Source organism: Colobus angolensis, unplaced genomic scaffold (genome assembly GCF_000951035.1).
Source record: "Colobus angolensis palliatus isolate OR3802 unplaced genomic scaffold, Cang.pa_1.0 Scaffold220, whole genome shotgun sequence".
Taxonomy (NCBI): domain Eukaryota; kingdom Metazoa; phylum Chordata; class Mammalia; order Primates; family Cercopithecidae; genus Colobus; species Colobus angolensis.
The window spans coordinates 4,125,839-4,145,714 of record NW_012115378.1 but is presented as its reverse complement, the minus strand read 5'-3'; the positions used below and the strand labels follow the sequence as shown (position 1 = coordinate 4,145,714).

The 19,876-nt window shown below is 37.0% G+C and overlaps 1 protein-coding gene across 1 annotated transcript in view; it reads left to right on the top strand.

Annotated features, from left to right (window-relative positions):
• ASXL3 (additional sex combs like transcriptional regulator 3) overlaps positions 1-19,876 on the top strand; it is a 140,916-nt gene that overhangs the window by 115,791 nt on the left and 5,249 nt on the right. Inside the window, exons 8-10 of the mRNA XM_011943717.1 lie at positions 9,384-9,480; positions 11,676-11,781; positions 15,958-17,914. Of these exons, the coding sequence (XP_011799107.1) occupies positions 9,384-9,480; positions 11,676-11,781; positions 15,958-17,914 (2,160 nt within the window). The remainder of the gene's footprint in view (positions 1-9,383; positions 9,481-11,675; positions 11,782-15,957; positions 17,915-19,876) is intronic.

The following is a 19,876-nucleotide window of genomic DNA, read 5'->3' as shown; positions in this document are numbered from 1 at the left end:
CTTGGAGAGGTGAAGATATGCTAGAAGGGAACTTGGAAGCTAACAGAGATTAACTCATGAGGTTTAAGGAAAGAAGCCACCTCTATAATCTAAAAGTGCAAGGTGAAACAGCAGTGGTTGATGTAGAAGCCGCAGCAAGTTATTCATTAGACCTAGCTAAGATTATTGATGAAGGTGGCTGTGTTAAACAACAGATTTTTAATGTAGATGGAATTGGAAAAAGATGCCATCGGGCTTTTATAGCTAGAGAGGAGAAGTCAATGCCTGGCTTGAAAGGATAGACTTACCCTTCTGTTAGGTGTTAATGCAGCTGGTGGCTTTAAGTGGAAACCAGTGCTCATTTACCATTCCGAAAATCCTATAGCCCTTTAGAATTATGCTAAATCTATTCTGCCTTTGCTCTGTAAATGGAACAGTAAAGCCTGAATGACAGCACATCTGTTTACAACATGGCTTACTGAATATTTTAAGTCCATTGTTGAGACTTACTGCTCAGAAAAAAATATCCTTTTCAGAATATACTGCTGATTGACAATGCACTGGCTCACTGAAGAAGCTGATGGAGATGTAAAAGGAGATTAATGTTGTTTTCATATTACTGATGCAATACATATTTTGCAGCATATGGATCAAGGAGTGATCGAATAAGACTTCGACTTTCAAGTCTTATTATTTAATAAATGCATTTTCTGTGGCTGCCATCAATAGTGATTCCTCTGATGGTTCTGGGCAAGGTGAATTGAAAGTCTTTTGGAAGTAATTCACCATTCTGGATGCCATTAAGAACATTTCTGATTCATGGGAGGAGTTCAAAATAGCAACATTAACAGGAGTTTGGAAGAAGTTCATTCTGATATTCATAGATGACTTTGAGGAGTTCAAGACTTCAATGGAGGAAGTCACTGCAGATACGGTGCAGATAGCAAGAGAACTAGAATTAGAAGTATAGTCTGAAGATGTGACTGAATTGTTGCAATCTTAGGATAAAACTTTCATAAGTGAGGAGTTGCTTCTTATGTGTAAAGAAAGTGGTTTCTTGAGATGCAGTTGACTCTGGGTTAAGATGCTATGAACGTCGTTGAAGTAAAAACAAAGGACTTCTAATATTTCATAAACTTAGTTGATAAAGCAGCGGCAGGGTTTAAGAGGATTGACTCCAATTTTGAAAGATGCTCTGCTGTGGGCAAAATGCTATCAAACAGCATCACATACTACAGATAAGTTTTTTTGGGAAAGGAAGAGTCAATCAATGCAGCAAATTTTGTTGTCAGCTTATTTTAAGCAATTACCATAGCCATTCAAGCCTTCAGCATCCACCAACCACCCTGATCAGTTAGCTGCCACCAACATCCATGCAAGACCCTCCACCAGCAAAAAAATTATGACTCACTGAAAGCTCAGATTATTGTTAGCATTTTCAGAAATAATGTATTTTTAATTAAGGTATGTAAATTGATTTTTAGCATAATGCTATTGTACAGTTAATAGACTACAGTATAGTGATAGCTTTTATATGTACCGGGAAACCAAAAAATTTATGTGACTTATTTTTTTGCAACATTCACTTTATTGTTGTAGTTTGGAACTGAATTTGCAGTGTCTTTGTGGTATGCCTGTATAACATTTTTTATTTAGCCCTCATATGAGTAGATATAGTCTTGATTATATCACAGTACTTAAAAAATTATTACATATATTAGGACTTTTTTGACAGTGGTTGCAAAGAATTGTTTCCTTCAGTGGCGTTGACTTGAGGTTTTCAAGCTTGTAGGTTAAGGTTTATTACATCATCTTTAATATTTTTTCAGTATTTATTCTGAATACTTAGTTCTCACAATATTCTCAGAATAGAAACTTATATTCATTTGTTAAAGAGGGATATAGTCTCTAGCATGGGGAGATTCATTGTCTCATGTTTATCACGTTTGGCTGTTTCTGTCAATGATACTTTTACAACTCTTACTGCATCAGTTCCCAAACTATATTCTGGGGAATAGTTGTTCCATGAGATACTGATGGTTGTTCTGTGAGATGATTATAAAGTTTAAAAGTTTGGGAAATACTGTATAATTTATTCTTCAGAATTTAAAATAAATTTGAGCCTATTAGATAATACAGTAAATGAAACTACTTAACCATATTTAGTACATGCAGGCTATATTTATTGTATGGAAGAATGCATTTCTTTTAGATGGATTTATCTATTAAAATGCCTGGTTTTCAAAACACAATTTTGGTAATATTGTCTTACTGCAATTTTGGAAATAACTTTGAAAACTTATTTGCAAAATTGTCTTTGGCATACTGCTGATCTATCTCCTTTAGGGAATCCATCCCTCTTAACAGCCTTCTTTCATTTTTATGCCTATCTTTATGTTATTCTAAAGGATAACATTTTCCCTTGTGGATAAATCTTGAGCATATCTGTAGAGTCTCCTGGGCCGTCTGAATTATACTTAGTGGTAAGGAAAAAATTAAAATTTACCTTTTAAAGGGAGTCAGTACCCTGGCTTTTATTCTTACTGGGATGTAGACTACAGGGGCATTGGGTGCTTAATCATGCAGGGTGTAAGTGGCTCAATGATAACAACATATGATAGTTCATATGCTCATTACTCTCTTATATTGTGTTAGACTCCTGATTAGTGTCTCACTGTCTAGGTTGTCTTTGCTCTAAAGATCCTATTGATTTTTGTATTGGACACAACAGCTAACATAGTGTACTGCACACACTGTTTACCTTAGTAATGCTAAAAGGCTTGATAGATATTAGCACGTCTACAATACAGATCACCTTCTGCAAGCACATTCTTCCCTTACACCTATCAATATGATGCCACCTGCTCTGATTTTCTTCCTACCTCTTTCTGCTTTTTCTTAGTCTTCCTAACAGGATCTACTTTACCTCCTCATTCCTTTTACATTAGTATTCCTCAGGACTCTGCTTTAAGCCATCTTCTCTTTTGGTAAATATTCTTCGAATGTTCTCATCTATACCCATGTTTCCAACTACACTTTATTTGCTAATCGTTCCTATTTGGAAAAATATTTACCATTGAGCATCTTGCCCTATTCTCAGTTACTGACATCAACATAGCCAAAGCCTTCATTTCTTATTCCTAAATACTGTTTCCCGCTTGTGCCTTTTCCTGTCCTCATGTTTGGTGCCAGCCTCTACCCAGTTAGCAAGCCTTATTCCTGGAAATCACCTTCCACATCTTTGTCTCATCTTTCTCAACCCCAGTTATCACTCAGTGCCATCAATTCTGGTTTTTATACTTCTCTTGAATGTTCTCCTTCCTCTCTGTTTCCACGGCCTGAACAATCTGAAAACTTTTCATCGTTGGTTCTGCTTGCTCTTGATGCTAGTTAACAGAAATCCCTGTCTTAGTCTTGCCTTTTTCCAGGGCATCCTCTACACTGTAGTAGGAGTAACAGATCGAAGGCATCTACTGGGAATTATAATCAGCACCTGATTATAGTAGATGATCGAAGGCATCTACTGGGAATTATAATTTAGCACCTGATGTAGTGCTAAAACAACCTCCTCTGCCTATAGTCTTGTCTTTTTAAAACTAATTAGCAGTTTTCTACTTTTCATTCCTAAGTCCAAAATTCTTGATATCATCCTCGCCTGCCCTCTTTCATACCACACATTTAATCTATCATCAAATTATGCTGGCTCAATCTTCGGGATGTAATCAGAACCTAACCATTTCACGCTGCCTCCAGTGCTGTTACCCCAGTCCAAGCTACTATCATTTTATTCCTGGATTATTGAAAACTCTATATACTAGTGTGCCCAGTAGATCTTTATCTGCTAAAGCTATGCTGTCTAGTACAGTAGCCTCTAGCCACTTGAGGCTTTTGAGCACTAGAAATATGGCTCACTAGAATATGAAGTGAGATGTGCTATTAAAAAGATACACTGGATATTGAAGCATTTGTTTTCAAAGAGAGTGTAAAATACCTCATTAACAATATTTTATATTGAATATATGTTGAAATAATATTTTGGATAGTTTGGATTAAAGAAAATGCATTATTGAAGTTAATTACCTGTTTCGTTTTTCCAACATGATTAGTAGAAAAAATTGAAATCACATATGTGACTCACCTTTATATTGCTATTAGACAGCAGTACTCTAAACATTTTTCTAAACACAGCAATCAGAGCTAACCTTTGGAAATGTCAGATCTTATCATTCTTTGGACCAACACCCTCCAAAGGCTTTCCAGCCCCCTTGAGGGAGAAGGCAGTCTGTACAGTGGGTGACAAGGCCCAGTGTGATCCTGTCCCCTCCGCTCCTCTTCCTCCCACTTTCTGCTGTCTAGCTCCAAGGGCCTCCTTGCAAGACCCAGCTGAGGGCCTTTGCATTTACATTCTCTTCGCTTGACTAACTATTTCCCAGCTGGCTGTGTGGCTTGCTTTTGCATTTCTTTCTGCTCAAATATCTCTCATTAATTCTATTAGAGAGGCTCATCCTGATACCCTTTCTAGAGCAGCAATCATCTTACCTGCACATACTCAATGTGAATGTTTTCTTCATGTTTTGGCTTTACTTTGAATGACTCCTCGTTTCCTGTAGAATGAAGTCCAGATTACTTAGTATTTCTTGGTGCACCATTATTATTTAGCCACTTTCTAACTCCAGCACTCACTGTTCTCAGCAACTCTCATACCATGCAGTTAGAATCACTTGCAAGAAACACAAAATAAGAAAACAGTGGTTTAGAAAGTAGGGGTTTAAAGGATTATTATTAAATGTAAATCTATTCTTGCACTGAATTAACATGCATTCTTCTTCAAACGTTGTATGATATGCAAGGAGGACAGTTTGTTTAACCCTTTGAATTCGAGTTGGCACCCATTCCTTAAAATGTATGTTAATAGTATCCATACCAAAGACACATGATATACTTTCCAAGAAAGAGTATACACCTTTGTAAAAGGATCTCTATGTGAGTAAGTTTTCTTTTAGTGTTTATTTTCCTTTGGAACAAAGATTATGATCAGAATTTTTCTCCTGCTAATGAAATAGGAACTATAACTTATCAATAGTTAGATACTTCATTATAAGAGAGTTAGGTGATTTGGGGAATGAACATTTCTATTTTGGGTAATCAGGAAAACACATTATAGCTTAGGAATAAATCTTTCAGAAATGTTTATCGTTCCAGTTCATTCAAATATATCTTTTGGACAGTATTTCTTAAAACCCATAAAATTAATGGTATATTTAAAATATTTCATTGGCATTTATTTCCTAAATCAAATTCAGCACTAGTATTTAATTGTACTGTCTGTCACAGCCTGGGGATCTGGCAGTTAAAATTATTTTTCTCTTTTAAAATAAAAATATTTTTTCCTCCAGGGCTAGCTTTCATATTCTTGAGTGTGTTTATGTCACACTGCCTTGCATTTCCATGTGCTGAGATCTGGAGAATCTGTCAGAGCTAATCTGGATCTGGTATTTATTTGTATCTTAAAATTATGCTGAAATTTTAATTACTCACCATGCCCCTGGCTTGGTAGGATATATGGAACTCAACTTCTGTATATCAGCTACTGGAGTTAAATTTTAAATCCTTCCCTACCCAAAGCAAGGGCAGTACAATAAACTTTTGTTTACTCTCTGCAGGATGCTAAATGTTATACTGACTATAGAAGTTTATAAGGCAAAATCTAAGTCCTCAAATATAGAATAATTCTAATCCACCGTGCCTTCTATACATGTGCTCCAGAGTGAGTAACTTTCTCTCCCTCTTTAGAGAACTTGCCTTCCACCTGTTAGTCTTAATTGAAATCTGTCTTTACAATATGAATACCTTTCCCCTTTTAATCTTTCTAAATTGAGTTGCCATTTTCTCAAGGCTCTGGAATCACAAGGGCATCTATTCAAAGTTAATATTTGTAGAAAAATTTCGGACTTCATAGAGGCATATCATTTATATGACTATCTTGTCCTCACCCTTATTGTCTTTACTAAAACTTCTTTATAACATTTCTCAAAGACTTGTACTCAAGGTTGGCCATCATTTCATCCACTCCATCTCCCAGAATCATCCTGAGCAACTTTGATGTCTCCTGAAATGTTCTTCCAATGCCTTTACCTTCTTAATCCTGAAGACCTTCACGCAGTCATAAATATATCTCAGATTTGTCTTTCTTTTATAGCCTTTTACTGAAATACTCCAATACCCTTTCTTGCAATGTCTCAGTTTCATTTTTCCTTCTCTCTTCTGTTACACAGCTACCAAAGTCATGTTTTTAAACACATACCTTTTAGGTTTTTTCCTTGGCTTCAAAAATTTGATATTTCCCATTGCCTAAAGTGGCACTTCACAACTTTCCACCATCATGGCTTACATTGAAAAAGGTAATAAATATGCATGAGTAAACTGAGGGGGAAACTTGGACTAACCTGGGGCCTATGGTACGTTTACTGGGCTGCTCCCATGTAAAGCATAAAGCCCAAGCTCTTTAGGTTTGGTGTCTTACTTAGGAACCTCCTCACCTTTTCCCTCCTGAAACAGTACTGGAACAAGAACTGGAGGACAGGTCATTTTAGAGCCAAAGCCAGGTGTTAAATAGGGTGAGACAGGGAGGAGAGAAGCCCTTTGGACAACTGTGGCTCATTTATTGGAGAAAATGTGTAGAATGAGCCACGAAACTGTTCCACAGGAGGACAGCAGGACAATGAAGCATTTTTCTACAGTCTGTTGTCTCTAATAAATTGGGAGTTGCACCCAGGGACAAACTCTGCATCTCCAGGCTGTACCTGTGGGGGAACTTGAAGTTCTTTTTGCTTCAGAGAAAGTCTTAGAGTGTTACAGGCTTAGGTTGGACCTAAGTGAATTCAACTGTAGTGGATTCAACTGTTTACCCTCTTTACTCTGTACTCATGTAGCCAAGATGATATAAAGTGGAGTATCAGAAATGTCTGGTGTAGACTTCCTCTTGTACCACTCAGATCTTGTGCCTCACGTTAAGCTCCCTCTGTCTTTAACTCTTTAAAAAGTAACTGATCATAATACTAATATATTGGAAAGAAGACAAAAATGAAAATAACAAGACTTATGACCAGACGGTTAGTGGATCAGCTATAGGCTGGCCAGTCTCAAGCTGGTTTTAAGGATGTTGTTGGAGCTCATCATCTCCCTCCTTTGATACTCATTTCTGATTTTCTCACTCTTAGTCAGTACTTCTAGAAGTGACCCCGACCACCATCCCTGAGGAGTTTGAGCCATTGGTTGTCTTGCCCTGTCAGGATGTCAATCACCAGGCACGAATAACACCAAGAGATGTCCCAGGGAATCCCCAGCATTCCCAACACCCTTCTGTTCATCCCTTCCCTGTTGCAGCAGTCTTATTTCCTCATGATGGTTAGGGTTCATTGGTTATCCTGTCTCCTTTCTTTGCCTACTGGTCCAACAGCATGAGTAATACAAAGTAACTAGACAAAGCTTTGGCTACAATAGGGCCCTTACATTATCCACTAGTGCAGTGGTTCTCAAGTAGGGATGATTTTGCCCCCACGGGACATTTGGCAGTGTTTGGAGATGCTTTTTGTGGTTACATCTAATAGGGAATTGCTCCTGGGATCTACTGGGTAGAGTCCAGGGATGGTGCCAAACATCTGACATTACACAGGACATGCCCCCACTAAAAAGAATTATCTAGCCCCAAATGACAACAGTGCCAATCTTGAGAAACCCTACTCTAATAGAAGTGATTCCCTGCTGGGAACCTGGACTTCTAATCCCACAGAGGCTAGAGCTATGGGGACAGAATGCATGCAGTCTGCAAGTGGTTGTTTGGGAATGATAGTGCAAAGGTTTTTTCATTCTGTCCCTTAGTTCCCAGATCCATGTATTCTAGCCATTGGGAACATACCACCAAACAGCACCCATTTGGTTGAGTGCATAAACCACACTGCAGAGGATAGTGTCCGAGAGTTGTCCAGTCAAAGGATGGGGAAGCTGAGATATTTATTCATTCATATATCAGAGCTTTGGTAAACCTATGAGGTGGAACATTGACATGGTGATGTAACTGTACATCAGTCATGCTGAACCCAGGTGGGTGAAAAGGGCGTACAAGGACCAAAAGTATCTGTTCTATGTAGAATATATTCAGAATATAAATACAGGGTATTTTTCTTTATTGCCAGTGAATTTCCAGCACCCATACATGTGCCCTGCACATGGGTTCATATGAGTGGCTTAACAAGTTTCTGTTGAATAAGATGAAATAATTGAGCATGAATAAACAATAAATCAATGAATAAATGAAATGTTGCCTGAAAATTTTCAAGTGTATTGAATATTTTAGTGTGGTTACCAGTGCCATCTTAAATGAAGACCCTCATGATCTCGAATCTGTGGCCTCCCTGTAGATGTCACAGCGTCAACAATCAGCATATCTTGCATTTGTTCTCAGTGTCTCTCTTTGCTGGCTTTGGTTAGCTATTATCCACCTTAAGATAATATACTTGCTTTTTATGTTCAGTATTCTCCTTTGCTCCTGAATGATGATTCAGCTGAAACATTCATGAAGGCATTATTTGAGTTAAATTTTAAAAGAGTGATGGTATTTCAATAGGTGAAAACGGAGTGTAGAGAAGATCAAAAACAAATAAAAAAATGAGGATAAGAAATTTCTAAGTGTGTTTTCAGGTAATTATAATTAGTGTTTAGGATATATGAATTCTATATGTGGAAGTAAGAGGAAATCTTTGAAGATCTAATTGGGTTTACAGTTTGCCAGGCCTTTTGAAACCATCTTCACACCTTCATAAATGCCCCAGTTACTGATAGTTCATTATGTTCTGCTTCTACAGTAATGCTCATGCTCGTTGACAGTATACCTTACGCTTTTATCTCTAACCATTCTGTCCAGATCCTCTTAGACTCTCATGAGGCTGCATCAGGTTCTTCCTACACTCTCATATCCACATACATATATTCTCCGAGCTTTTACATTTTGAGCTTCTTAATTCTCACTCACCTAATGCTTGACGTTGTTTAATTTGTTATGTGTTTTAAATTCACTCACCAACTACATAAGAAGCCAGCCAAGGACAACACTAATTATTTCTGTCTCCTACACATCAGCAAGCAGAATGCATACATCTAATCTCCTAGTATTCATCCCAGGAGACCAATCTTTTGTTGGGTCACTTTCCTCTCTTCCTCCTACCCTGCACATGCTCTCACTGGAGCTCCTGCTCGCTCTCCCTTCTCCTTTCTCTGTCTCCTTCCCCCTTCCTCCACCTCACACATACACCATCCAATACCACTCAGTTTTTGATTCTTTCCTGCATACTTTTACTTTGAGTTACTCCTGATGGAACCTTGTTTTTGTCGGCTTATTTTCCTAGATGGGAAGTGATGGAATTTTACGCCTCAGTACTTCAGCTCTAAATAATGAGTTCTTTGCATATGCAGCACAAGGGTGGAAACAGCGACTGGCAGAAGGTAAATTTGTATTTTCTATTATTATGTGACCTATTGGAGTACACATACTGTACTGAGCTTTGTACCTTTCTCTGATTTCCCAGTCTTTTTCCCCTACAGTACACTTTAATTTAGTAAAAAACTCATATCCCTTTCCAAATGAGTTCACTAATTCTTTTGTTATACTTGACATTATTGATGTCAGATATTTTTGAAGAAAGCATAATTTTATCTTGAACATCGTAAAATTTTTGATGCAGCAACATTTTCTTGGGGATGGTAATTTTAGTGACACTGTTTGATCCATTATGCATTCTCTTAAGCATCCTGGCACCTAAAGAAAATTCATTGAATGCTCTCTTCCCCGGATGTTACTGCTTCACCTTATTCTTGCTTTAGTCACCAACTCTCTTGAAAGACTAAAAAGTGCCCAATGCTACTATATTTTTCCTCTTTACACACTCACACTGTTACAGTCAGGGTGGGCCAACTCTGTACAACTGAAATATTCCTCCTAGAGAAGAATACTAGCCAGGCGTGGTGGCTTATGCCTATTATCCCAGGACTCTGGGAGGCCTTGGCAGGCAGATTGCTTGAGCTCAGGAGTGAAGACCAGCCTGAGCAACATGGTGAAACTCCATCTCTACAAAAAATACAAAAATCAGCCGGGTGTGGTGGTGCGTACCTATAGTCTCAGCAACTCAGGAGTCTACAGTAGAAGGATCACTTAGGCTCAGGAAGTCAAGGCTGCAGTGATTGACCTACTGGACATGCTACTGCACTCCAGCCAAGGCAACAGAGTGACACCCTGTCTCAAAAAAAAAAAATAATAATTACTAATGGCAAATTCCAATTTGCTGTTCTCAGTCCTTACATTTCAAGTTCCGTCACCAATATCTCATTTGTTTTTTCACCCCATCTGACTTGAAACCATCTACTTTAGATTTTAAAAACAGAATTTAAATTATTTTTCTGCGGCTACATTTCTGCCAGCCCTTGCTCAGCTTTCATCATGATCTCCTATTCTTCCATCTGATGCCTCCAGCATTTTCTTTTCTAATCATAGTATTCCCTAAGCTGCCTCATTCACCACCTTGGTTTTAGCTATTGCCAGCATGCCAAGAATTTTCAAATCTGGCCTTCACCCCCTTACCTAATCCCCTGACTCCTTCCCCAGTGTTTTATTTTCAAATGCTTAGCAGATCTCATTAGCTGATATCAGGAACTTTAAACCAAAATGCCCAGTATTAAATTCACTAGCTTCTCTTCCCTCTCTACTCCTTCTTCTGTTTCCTCTATTTCTGTAATGTCACAACTGTCCTCATAGTTCCTCAGTTTGAAACCTTACCGATGTCTTTGTTCCTATTCCTTTTCTCCATGCCTATCTGGTCATGAACTGTTACTTGATTGTACTTGATTCCTCTTCAGCATTCCTGCTGCTGCTGGCCCAATGGTAATCTCCACCTCTCCTGTGTGCTATTCAGTAGCCCTATAGCTGCAGTCCTCCAGTTCTTCACTCTGTTGTCAGACCTGTTTTTCTACACAGCTTATTTGGCCATGTGCCTTCCACACTGAATGCCACCAGAACCTCCCCCTGTCTCTCATAGAAAAGTGAAGAACATTCTTTAGAACATCTATTGGGTAACTGACCTCAGCTTTTATTTCCCATTTTATTTCTTCCTACATTTTACTCACAATTGGCCACCCAAAAGATCATAAATACATGGATTCGTATCTCTGGCCTTGTGATTTAATTACTTTATAAAAGCCTGAGCAACCTTCAAAATTTAACTCAAGAATCAGCTCCTATATGTGATCCTCCTTAATCAACGTAGGCAGAATTAAGCGCTTTACTTTCTATATTTCACTACATTTATTATTATGGCCTATACAGGGCTTTATACATTATATTATAGTCTATTTCCAGCAGACTGATTTCCTTAAAGACAGTGAATATACTCTCTTTTATTTGTATCCCCTAGCATGTAATACATTTGCTAAATGCTTTAGCGTTCTTCTAAAGCATTTAGCTTTAGCATTTTTATGAACATTTTGAGTGATGTTCATAAAAAGGGAAGCTGTAGAAATGTTATCATTATTTGTCCTAGTGCTTTTCAAGATCCATAAAAGTTTACTCAGATGAATTACATGTTTTCTTTATTAATTGGCAAAAGATGTGACCACATTTACTCAATACATTAGCATTTTCTTTTTAGGAGAGTTTACCCCAGAAATGCAATTGCGGATAAGGCAAGAAATTGAGAAGGAAAAGAAAACAGAACCTTGGAAAGAAAAATTCTTTGAGAGGTTTTATGGAGAAAAGTAAGTACTAGAGTATTTTTTCTCATTTCTCTGAGAAGGAAATGAAAATGTAATTCTCTGCTTCACATAGCACACTCATATGCTGTAAAACTTAATAAACCTGTGATAAAAGGCAATAGTCCCTCAGTGTAAGAAATTGCAGATGAAATTATAGTGGTATATCAGCACTTAAATTTTTAAAAAATGCATTTTCAAGGGTTTATAACGTGTTCATGAAATTTTATTTTGGTCTGAAAGTAGCACATGAAATCTTAAAGACTTTTGAATTTCTTAACAGATTTGAGTGAAGTTCTCCTGTTTTCAAGTATGTTCATGGATTAATGCTTTATAGATAAGTAATTTTAGGCACGTGTTTAATTCTCACATTTTTCTAAAAGTATTGACTGTGCCTAATGCATTTTAATCTTTGTTTAGTTCTTGTTTTGGGGAGAGCCTGAGATACTATCCTTTGCTTTATCTTCCTCTTCAAATGTAATCTGTCTTTAATTTATGTGTGTGTGAGAGCTTCTTTTTTAAGTAACAGAAGCCTTTACATCGTAGTGTGGTAGCAAATGAACTAACCCTGAGAGCAGTTTCACCTTTGCCTCGTGTTTAGCAGAGACACATTCTGCTTTGGCAATATTAGTGTCTCAGAAAATCAGATCCCTAAAAAAGGAGGGGTTTAAGAACTGACTGTTGACGGTCACTTCAGATCCCCCTTAGAGGAACTTATGCTCCACCTCCCACCCACAAAATCAATGCTTAAAGTTATTATTTTGTGTAAAGAACACAGGTGGTTGCAGGTAACAAGACCTGTGTCATGTGATCTCATTTCACAAAATTACATCTGTAAACGGGGGAAAGAAAGACATGCCAGAAGGAGTCTCACGTGAGAGCTCTTCATGTAAAGAAATTAGATACTTAACAGACCACTTGGGGTAGGGTGCTCAGAGTATGCTGGACTTCATGAATTGTCCTAAATGGCACTCCGCAGTCCTCTTGAGTAGGAAGGCCTGTTTTTAATTGCTGTGCCAGGATTTCTGTGTGTATGTGTGTATGTATTTATATACTATATATGTGTATATTTATATATATATGTATATATACACACATATATATTAAGCAAAACCAAATAAAGATAATTAATGTCTTTTCTCAAACATTAAAAATGTGACAAACTAGTTATATATCTTCACATGAAGTCACCAGCAATATCACTCAAGCCTGGCTGCATCAAAATCTAGGAGTTGTGCCCAGGAGTCTGTGTTTTAGAAGCTTTCCAGGAGTCATGCTGATGCCCAGCAGGATTAAGAACCCTGGAGGATAAGATTAAAGACCACTTAGGAGCCTTCTTCCCTCTCCTTTTGCCTGTGAAAGAAAATGCTGGGAGCACTCTTGTTAGTAATAGCAGAAGGCTAACTGAGATAGTACCTCCAAAGCATTGGTTCTTAATTTTTAGTGATAGATCCATTCTTTTATTAAATTAATGTATTTATCTAACATCTCCTCTGTGCCAGACACTCTCCTGGATGCTAGGGATGCAGTTGTTTGTAGGATTACCTAAGCTCTACTCCCAGAGAACCTCAGTTCAAGGGACTTACATTACAGAGAACTTTCTTTCATGCAACAAATAATCATTGAGTATACACTGGCTCTGATATGCTTCTAAGAGCTTTGCAAATATTTCACTTAATCCTCCCAACAATTTCATAAGATGGATACCATTATTCATAATTTTTTTTAATTAGGAAGCTGAGGGAAAGTGAAGCTAAGTAATTTTCCCAGGTTTATAACAGTGAGGTTAAGTAACTTGCTTGGGGTCTTAATCCTGCAAATCCTTCTCAGAAAAATTCACGCACAGGCATATTTTTTGCATGAAATTTAGAGGCTTTCCAGATTCCCTTGGATCCTTCTAGGGTCCCTTCCCTAGAAGGTGACAGCTATGATATTATTAATAAACATGACCCCCTCATTGCCGACACCAAGCTCTGAATACAAAATATACTTCTACTTAGCCATTTTTTTATTTTTTTATTTTTTTTATTTTTATTTTTATTTTTTACTGTAGTTTATCAGTAGCTTTTGTCCTCTCACATCACTGGACTTGTCTCTTGATCTTTTCTGTCTTTCATTACATATTGCATGGCAGATATATTTTGAACATTTCATTGACTGCCCTTCTCATTTTGTTGCTCCCAGGTTACCTTTATTCCCCTACCACCAGACAGTTTTTAGTTGACTGACACCATGTGCCTTTTCATTGCTCTAAGTTTTTTTTTTCAAAAATGTGTCTAAACATTCATACTAGTGTCCAGTTAAGATCTGTCTTAGTTTTCAAATTTTTAGGTATTTATTATGATTCTCACTTGCCTAATTTCTTTATAATATAGTATTATTCTATATTTGTTTTACATCATTTGTATAAATGCCAAGTATTACAGGGCTTGGCTTATGAATTTGTGTATAGATTTCTGGAGGCCAGGGTTTTCCTTTGTGTAGTATGAGGAACTGTGACTATCTTCCTCCTCCTATGCTTTATGCAATCTTAAATCTGTTTTTCTGTGAAAATAAGAAAATGTTGACATGGGCATATTTTATACAGTGCTGTTGTACATATACACTTACCTATCTGCATGTTTAATAATATTATTAACCACCTAGCAGAAATTTGGCTGCCAGTGGATAGATTTCTGTATGTTACGTACTTATTCTAGTATCAACGGTACCTCTGCTTGACCTAGTCCCAGGGAACCTTATATCTTGAAGATTATTCTGCTTTAAATTTATCCATAATGTTGTTTTTCTGATCTTCTCAGTATAGTATAGTTATAAATTGTAGCTTAGTTTGAATTCATCTAAGAGAACATTGAAAGGAAAGAGAATATTTATGAAGGCAGTATTTTCTGCCTTTTCAGAGATTTCTAAATTTAAATAAAGAAGGCTACCCAAAAACTGTATTCAACGTTATTTCCCTTTCACATTGAGGATTTTTAAAAAGCAAAGGTTAAAGTGGTTTTCACTGAGGTGTTGTTTGCATCAATGATACTATGACTATATTTCTTCACTTAAATGTGCTTTTTCCTCTGGAAATGTTCTCTCTCCTGCTTATCTTTCTCATTGCCTGTACCCTAATTTAATTTCATTTAGAGCAGCATGTTTCTCTACCATCTGATGCTGACAATGTAAATTATATGACAGAAAACAGTGATTTATAGTACCCTTGACTGTAACTCTGATTAGATTTGCCTTAAGACCTGAACATCATGCTCAATTATTTCTTGATTTTTCGGTACCTGTCATGTATGGAATATCTTCACAGTAAGAGATCTGCATGAAAGAATTTAAAAGTCTTGCTTCACACAAATGTAAGCTGGTAGAATAACTTTGATAACCCCAAATATGTTCTGTTATTCTTTAATGAAATTTCCATGTTGTCTTAGGTTAGACAGCTAGATGCCAAAATAAGGTGATTGAGTAATACTTCTTAGATTAGTTTAAGAAAACCAGTCTTTGGAACTCATTTCAATTTCAGAATTTGATGAATTTCATTCATCTTCCATTGATCTTAATTTCTTGGTTCTCTTGTATCCTCCAAAAACTATGTAATTTTCTATTATAAGAGCATCTTTCTACTTCTAGATTTAAAAAATATATATCCTATATGTTATTTTGCTTTTCTGCTCATATTTTCTAATACTTTGTTGTATGTAATTTTCTTATTCCTTTATTAACACTTGGTAAGGCTCATATCTCCTTATTTTACAAAATAAAAATCTAGACTGTTCTTAACCAGAAGTAGAGTTTTAGTTGAGATTATAAAAGCAGCAAAGAAGTATCATCATTATAAACTGGTTTACATAAATTAAGCATGTTAGTGATTATAAATATTTTCTAATACTTTGTTGTATATAATTTTCTTATTCCTTTACTAACACTTGGTAAGGTCCATATCTCCTTGCTTTACAAAATAAAAATCTAGACTGCTCTTAACCAGAAGCGGAGTATTAGTTGAGATTACAAAAGCAGCAAAGAAACATCATCATTATAAACTGGTTTACATAAATTAAGCATATTAGTGATTATAAATGTAATTTGATGCACTTACTTCTATTGAATACTGCATTTCTGAGAGATCCCAGTTGTACCTTTCATGTTTTGTGGTTGAGCAATAATTTCTTATCTCTAATTTCTGTACAGGCTGGGCATGTCAAGAGAGGAATCTGTGAAGCTCACTACTGGACCAAACAATGCCGGAGCTCAGAGTAGTTCTTCATGTGGGACTTCTGGCCTTCCAGTTTCTGCACAGACACCCTTGGCAGAACAACAGTCAAAAAGCATGAAAAGCCCAGCTTCTCCAGAGCCTGGTTTCTGTGCTACTCTTTGCCCTATGGTAGAAATTCCAGCTAAAGATATAATGGCAGAATCGGAGTCAGAGGATATCTTGATCCCTGAAGAATCTGTAATTCAGGAGGAAATTACAGAAGAGGTAGAGACTAGTATCTGTGAATGCCAGGATGAAAATCATAAGACAATATCTGAATTTTCTGAGGAGTCTGAAAGTCCAACCAATTCTCATGAAGAACCCCAAACAGCACCTCCTGAAGATAACTTGGAGTCCTGTGTTATGATGAATGATGTTTTAGAAACTTTGCCTCATATTGAAATTAAGATAGAAGAGAAGTCAGAATCGTCCCAGGAAGAAATGACAGTTGTTATCGATCAGTTAGAAGTCTGTGATTCTCTTGTTCCTTCCACTTCATCTGTGACTCATGTCAGTGACACAGAATGTAAGGAGTCAGAAACTGCAATAGAGACCAGTACCCCCAAAATAAAAACAGGGTCATCTTCTCTAGAAGGCCGGTTTCCAAATGAAGGAATTTCTGTAGATATGGAGCTACAGAGTGACCCTGAAGAACAGCTTTCAGAAAATGCCTGCATCTCTGAAACGTCCTTTTCTTCTGAGAGCCCAGAGGGAGCCTGTACCAGCCTGCCTTCCCCAGGAGGGGAAACACAGTCCACATCAGAAGAATCATGTACTCCAGCCTCCCTTGAGACAACATTTTGTTCTGAGGTATCTAGCACTGAAAATACAGACAAATACAACCAGAGAAATTCCACTGATGAAAACCTTCATGCATCTTTGATGTCAGAAATATCTCCAATATCCACTTCACCTGAACTATCAGAAGCATCTCTTATGTCCAATTTACCATTAACATCTGAAGCATCACCAATATCCAACTTACCTTTAACATCAGAAACCTCACCGATGTCTGACTTACCTTTAACATCAGAAACTTCTTCAGTGTCTTCCATGCTTCTCACCTCTGAGACCACTTTTGTATCCAGTTTGCCACTTCCTTCAGAAACGTCTCCAATTTCTAACTCTTCCATAAATGAGAGAATGGCACATCAGCAAAGAAAGTCACCTTCTGTATCTGAAGAGCCGCTCTCCCCGCAGAAAGATGAGTCTTCCGCCGCTGCCAAACCTCTGGGAGAGAACCTTACCTCACAGCAGAAGAATCTATCTAATACTCCCGAATCCATCGTAATGAGTTCTTCTTCCATTACTCCTGAAGCATTTCCGTCTGAAGATTTGCACAATAAAACCCTGAGTCAGCAAACTTGTAAATCTCATGTTGATACTGAGAAGCCCTACCCTGCTTCGATTCCAGAACTTGCTTCTGCTGAAATGATAAAAGTTAAAAATCATAGCGTCCTGCAAAGAACAGAAAAAAAAGTGTTATCTTCACCATTGGAATTATCTGTCTTTTCTGAAGAGACAGAGAATAAGGGAAATGAGCTTCCATCTGCTAAAGTGCAGGACAAGCAATATATCTCATCAGTGGATAAGACTTCATTTTCAGAAGGCTCTAGAAATAAGACACATAAGCAAGGGAGTACACAGAGTCGGTTAGAAACCTCACATACTTCCAAGTCGTCAGAGCCCTGCAGGTCACCTGATGGGATGAGAAATGAAAGTAGAGATTCAGAGATATCAAAGAGGAAAACTGCAGAGCAGCACAGCTTTGGAATCTGTAAGGAAAAGAGAGCTAGGATAGAAGATGATCAGTCAACCAGGAACATATCATCTAGCAGCCCACCTGAGAAAGAACAGCCTCCAAGAGAGGAACCAAGGGTTCCCCCTCTCAAGGTATGGTATTAAACAAAAGACAATTCCATAGATAGGCTTTTCCTATTTAGAAGCCTAATTTTTCAAGAATAATGAGATTTTCTTCCTTCTAGGTTTTATGCAACAATTTATGATATCATCCTCTAATAGTAAATGATCTTTATGACTATGTGTTGAATTCATAAAAGCAGTTTAGATACATGCATATGTTTAGACTCAGCATTAAAGAAAAACGAATTAAAGAAAGAGAATAGGGCTGGAAATGTCTCCAGGCTACTGAGGCCCCTGGGTTTATGGGGATTTCCAGGTGTAGGGCAGAGACCTGTGTGAACCTGGGAACATGTGAAAGATAACGTAGCATCCTATGAACGTTCTTGAGATAACTTACGGCATAAACCCAGTGTAATTTTTTTTGAGTTTCTACCCTCTGTCATTTATACTGACTTGATGCTTTTATCTAAGTGCATTTATACTGTTGTACTGTAAAGTGGATTATTCCATCATAGCATTGGTCTAGAATTACAAACATCTCAAGCTTCTTGAATAAAAAAATATACTCTATCTGTAGATATAAAATCTATGAAATTTTCATTTTACATATGACTCGTGTTCTCCACAGGCTGACTTTAAAAGTATGGTTGTACTTACTTTTTTTAATAAAGCAATCTCTAGTAAGCAAGATTCTAGAGGTGTAAAAGATGAGCATTAAGTTCAATTAAAAACTCACTATGCATTTTAATTTCTGAAGCAATAGAAATAATAATAGAAACTTTTCATAGGAGATATTTTTAAACATGCCAGGCTGTCAGAAGCTAATTTTCAAAGTCATATGGACTTTATGTAAAGATAGATAGATAGATAGATAGATAGATAGATAGATAGATAACAACATGAGGGAAATTTGTAGTCATGGAAATGTTCTGTATCTTAATTATATCAACGTCCGTATCCTGGTTGTGATATGTCAGAATCTTGCAAGATGTTACCATCTTGCCATATTATTGAGCACATAGTTAATAAATTAAGCACTGTGAAGAAAAGGTAAATACTACAAGAATATTTGATGTTTGGTCTTAAGAGCTCTTGCTTAAGGATATTTAAGTTTAATTATTTAAAATATGTTTAATTTTTTACACTAGGAAAAATATTAAAAGAGCAAATTGAATCTTCTCCCCAAAATTATCCTTTCTTTTCTTGGCCTTTGGAATAGAAGAGAGACTTCACAAGCAGTTTGAAAATGAGAAACAAATGGGGGCAGCACACCAACATGGCACAAGTATACATATGTAACAAACCTGCACGTTGTGCACATGTACCCTAGAACTTAAAGTATAATAAAAAATAAAATAAAATGGGAAACAAGATAGCTCAGGAAGACAATTTCATCTATCAAAGTTCCAAAGCATAATTCTAAATTGATATGTATAATCTGGAAAAAAGGGAAACAGAATACGTGGAAATAGCACCGAATGGGAAGCCCAAAGGCTCTAGTCACTCACTGGTTATATGACCGCAGGACAAACTGCTTTACCTGCACAGCCTCAGTTTCCTGAACTGTGACATGAGGGATGTCAACTAGAGTCTTTCCAGCTCTACACAGTCATGTCTAAGAATGCTTTTAGTGACTAGAGCAACGCAGCCTTGCTATGGAATGCTGGCTGTTAGACCTTGTGCCTCATGAATTTGGTGATGAATCTGTGAGTCTCTGAATTACCAAGAATTGGTAAACAGTATGGGTTGGGACATTTACAAAATTCAGCAGATTGTGGATGACCAATATCAAAAGAAACTGCCCAATGCATAAATTCTTTAGAGGGAGAAAATCAGAGTTTCCCTTGCTTTTATGCAAATGTAATGATAATACAATTCCTTTGGAAAACAGAACACTCTGACAAATGTAATCTCATTCCATCTTTAAAACAGCTCTTTGAAGGAAATAGACCAGAAATAACTAGTCTCATTTTACAACTGAGTTTACAAACT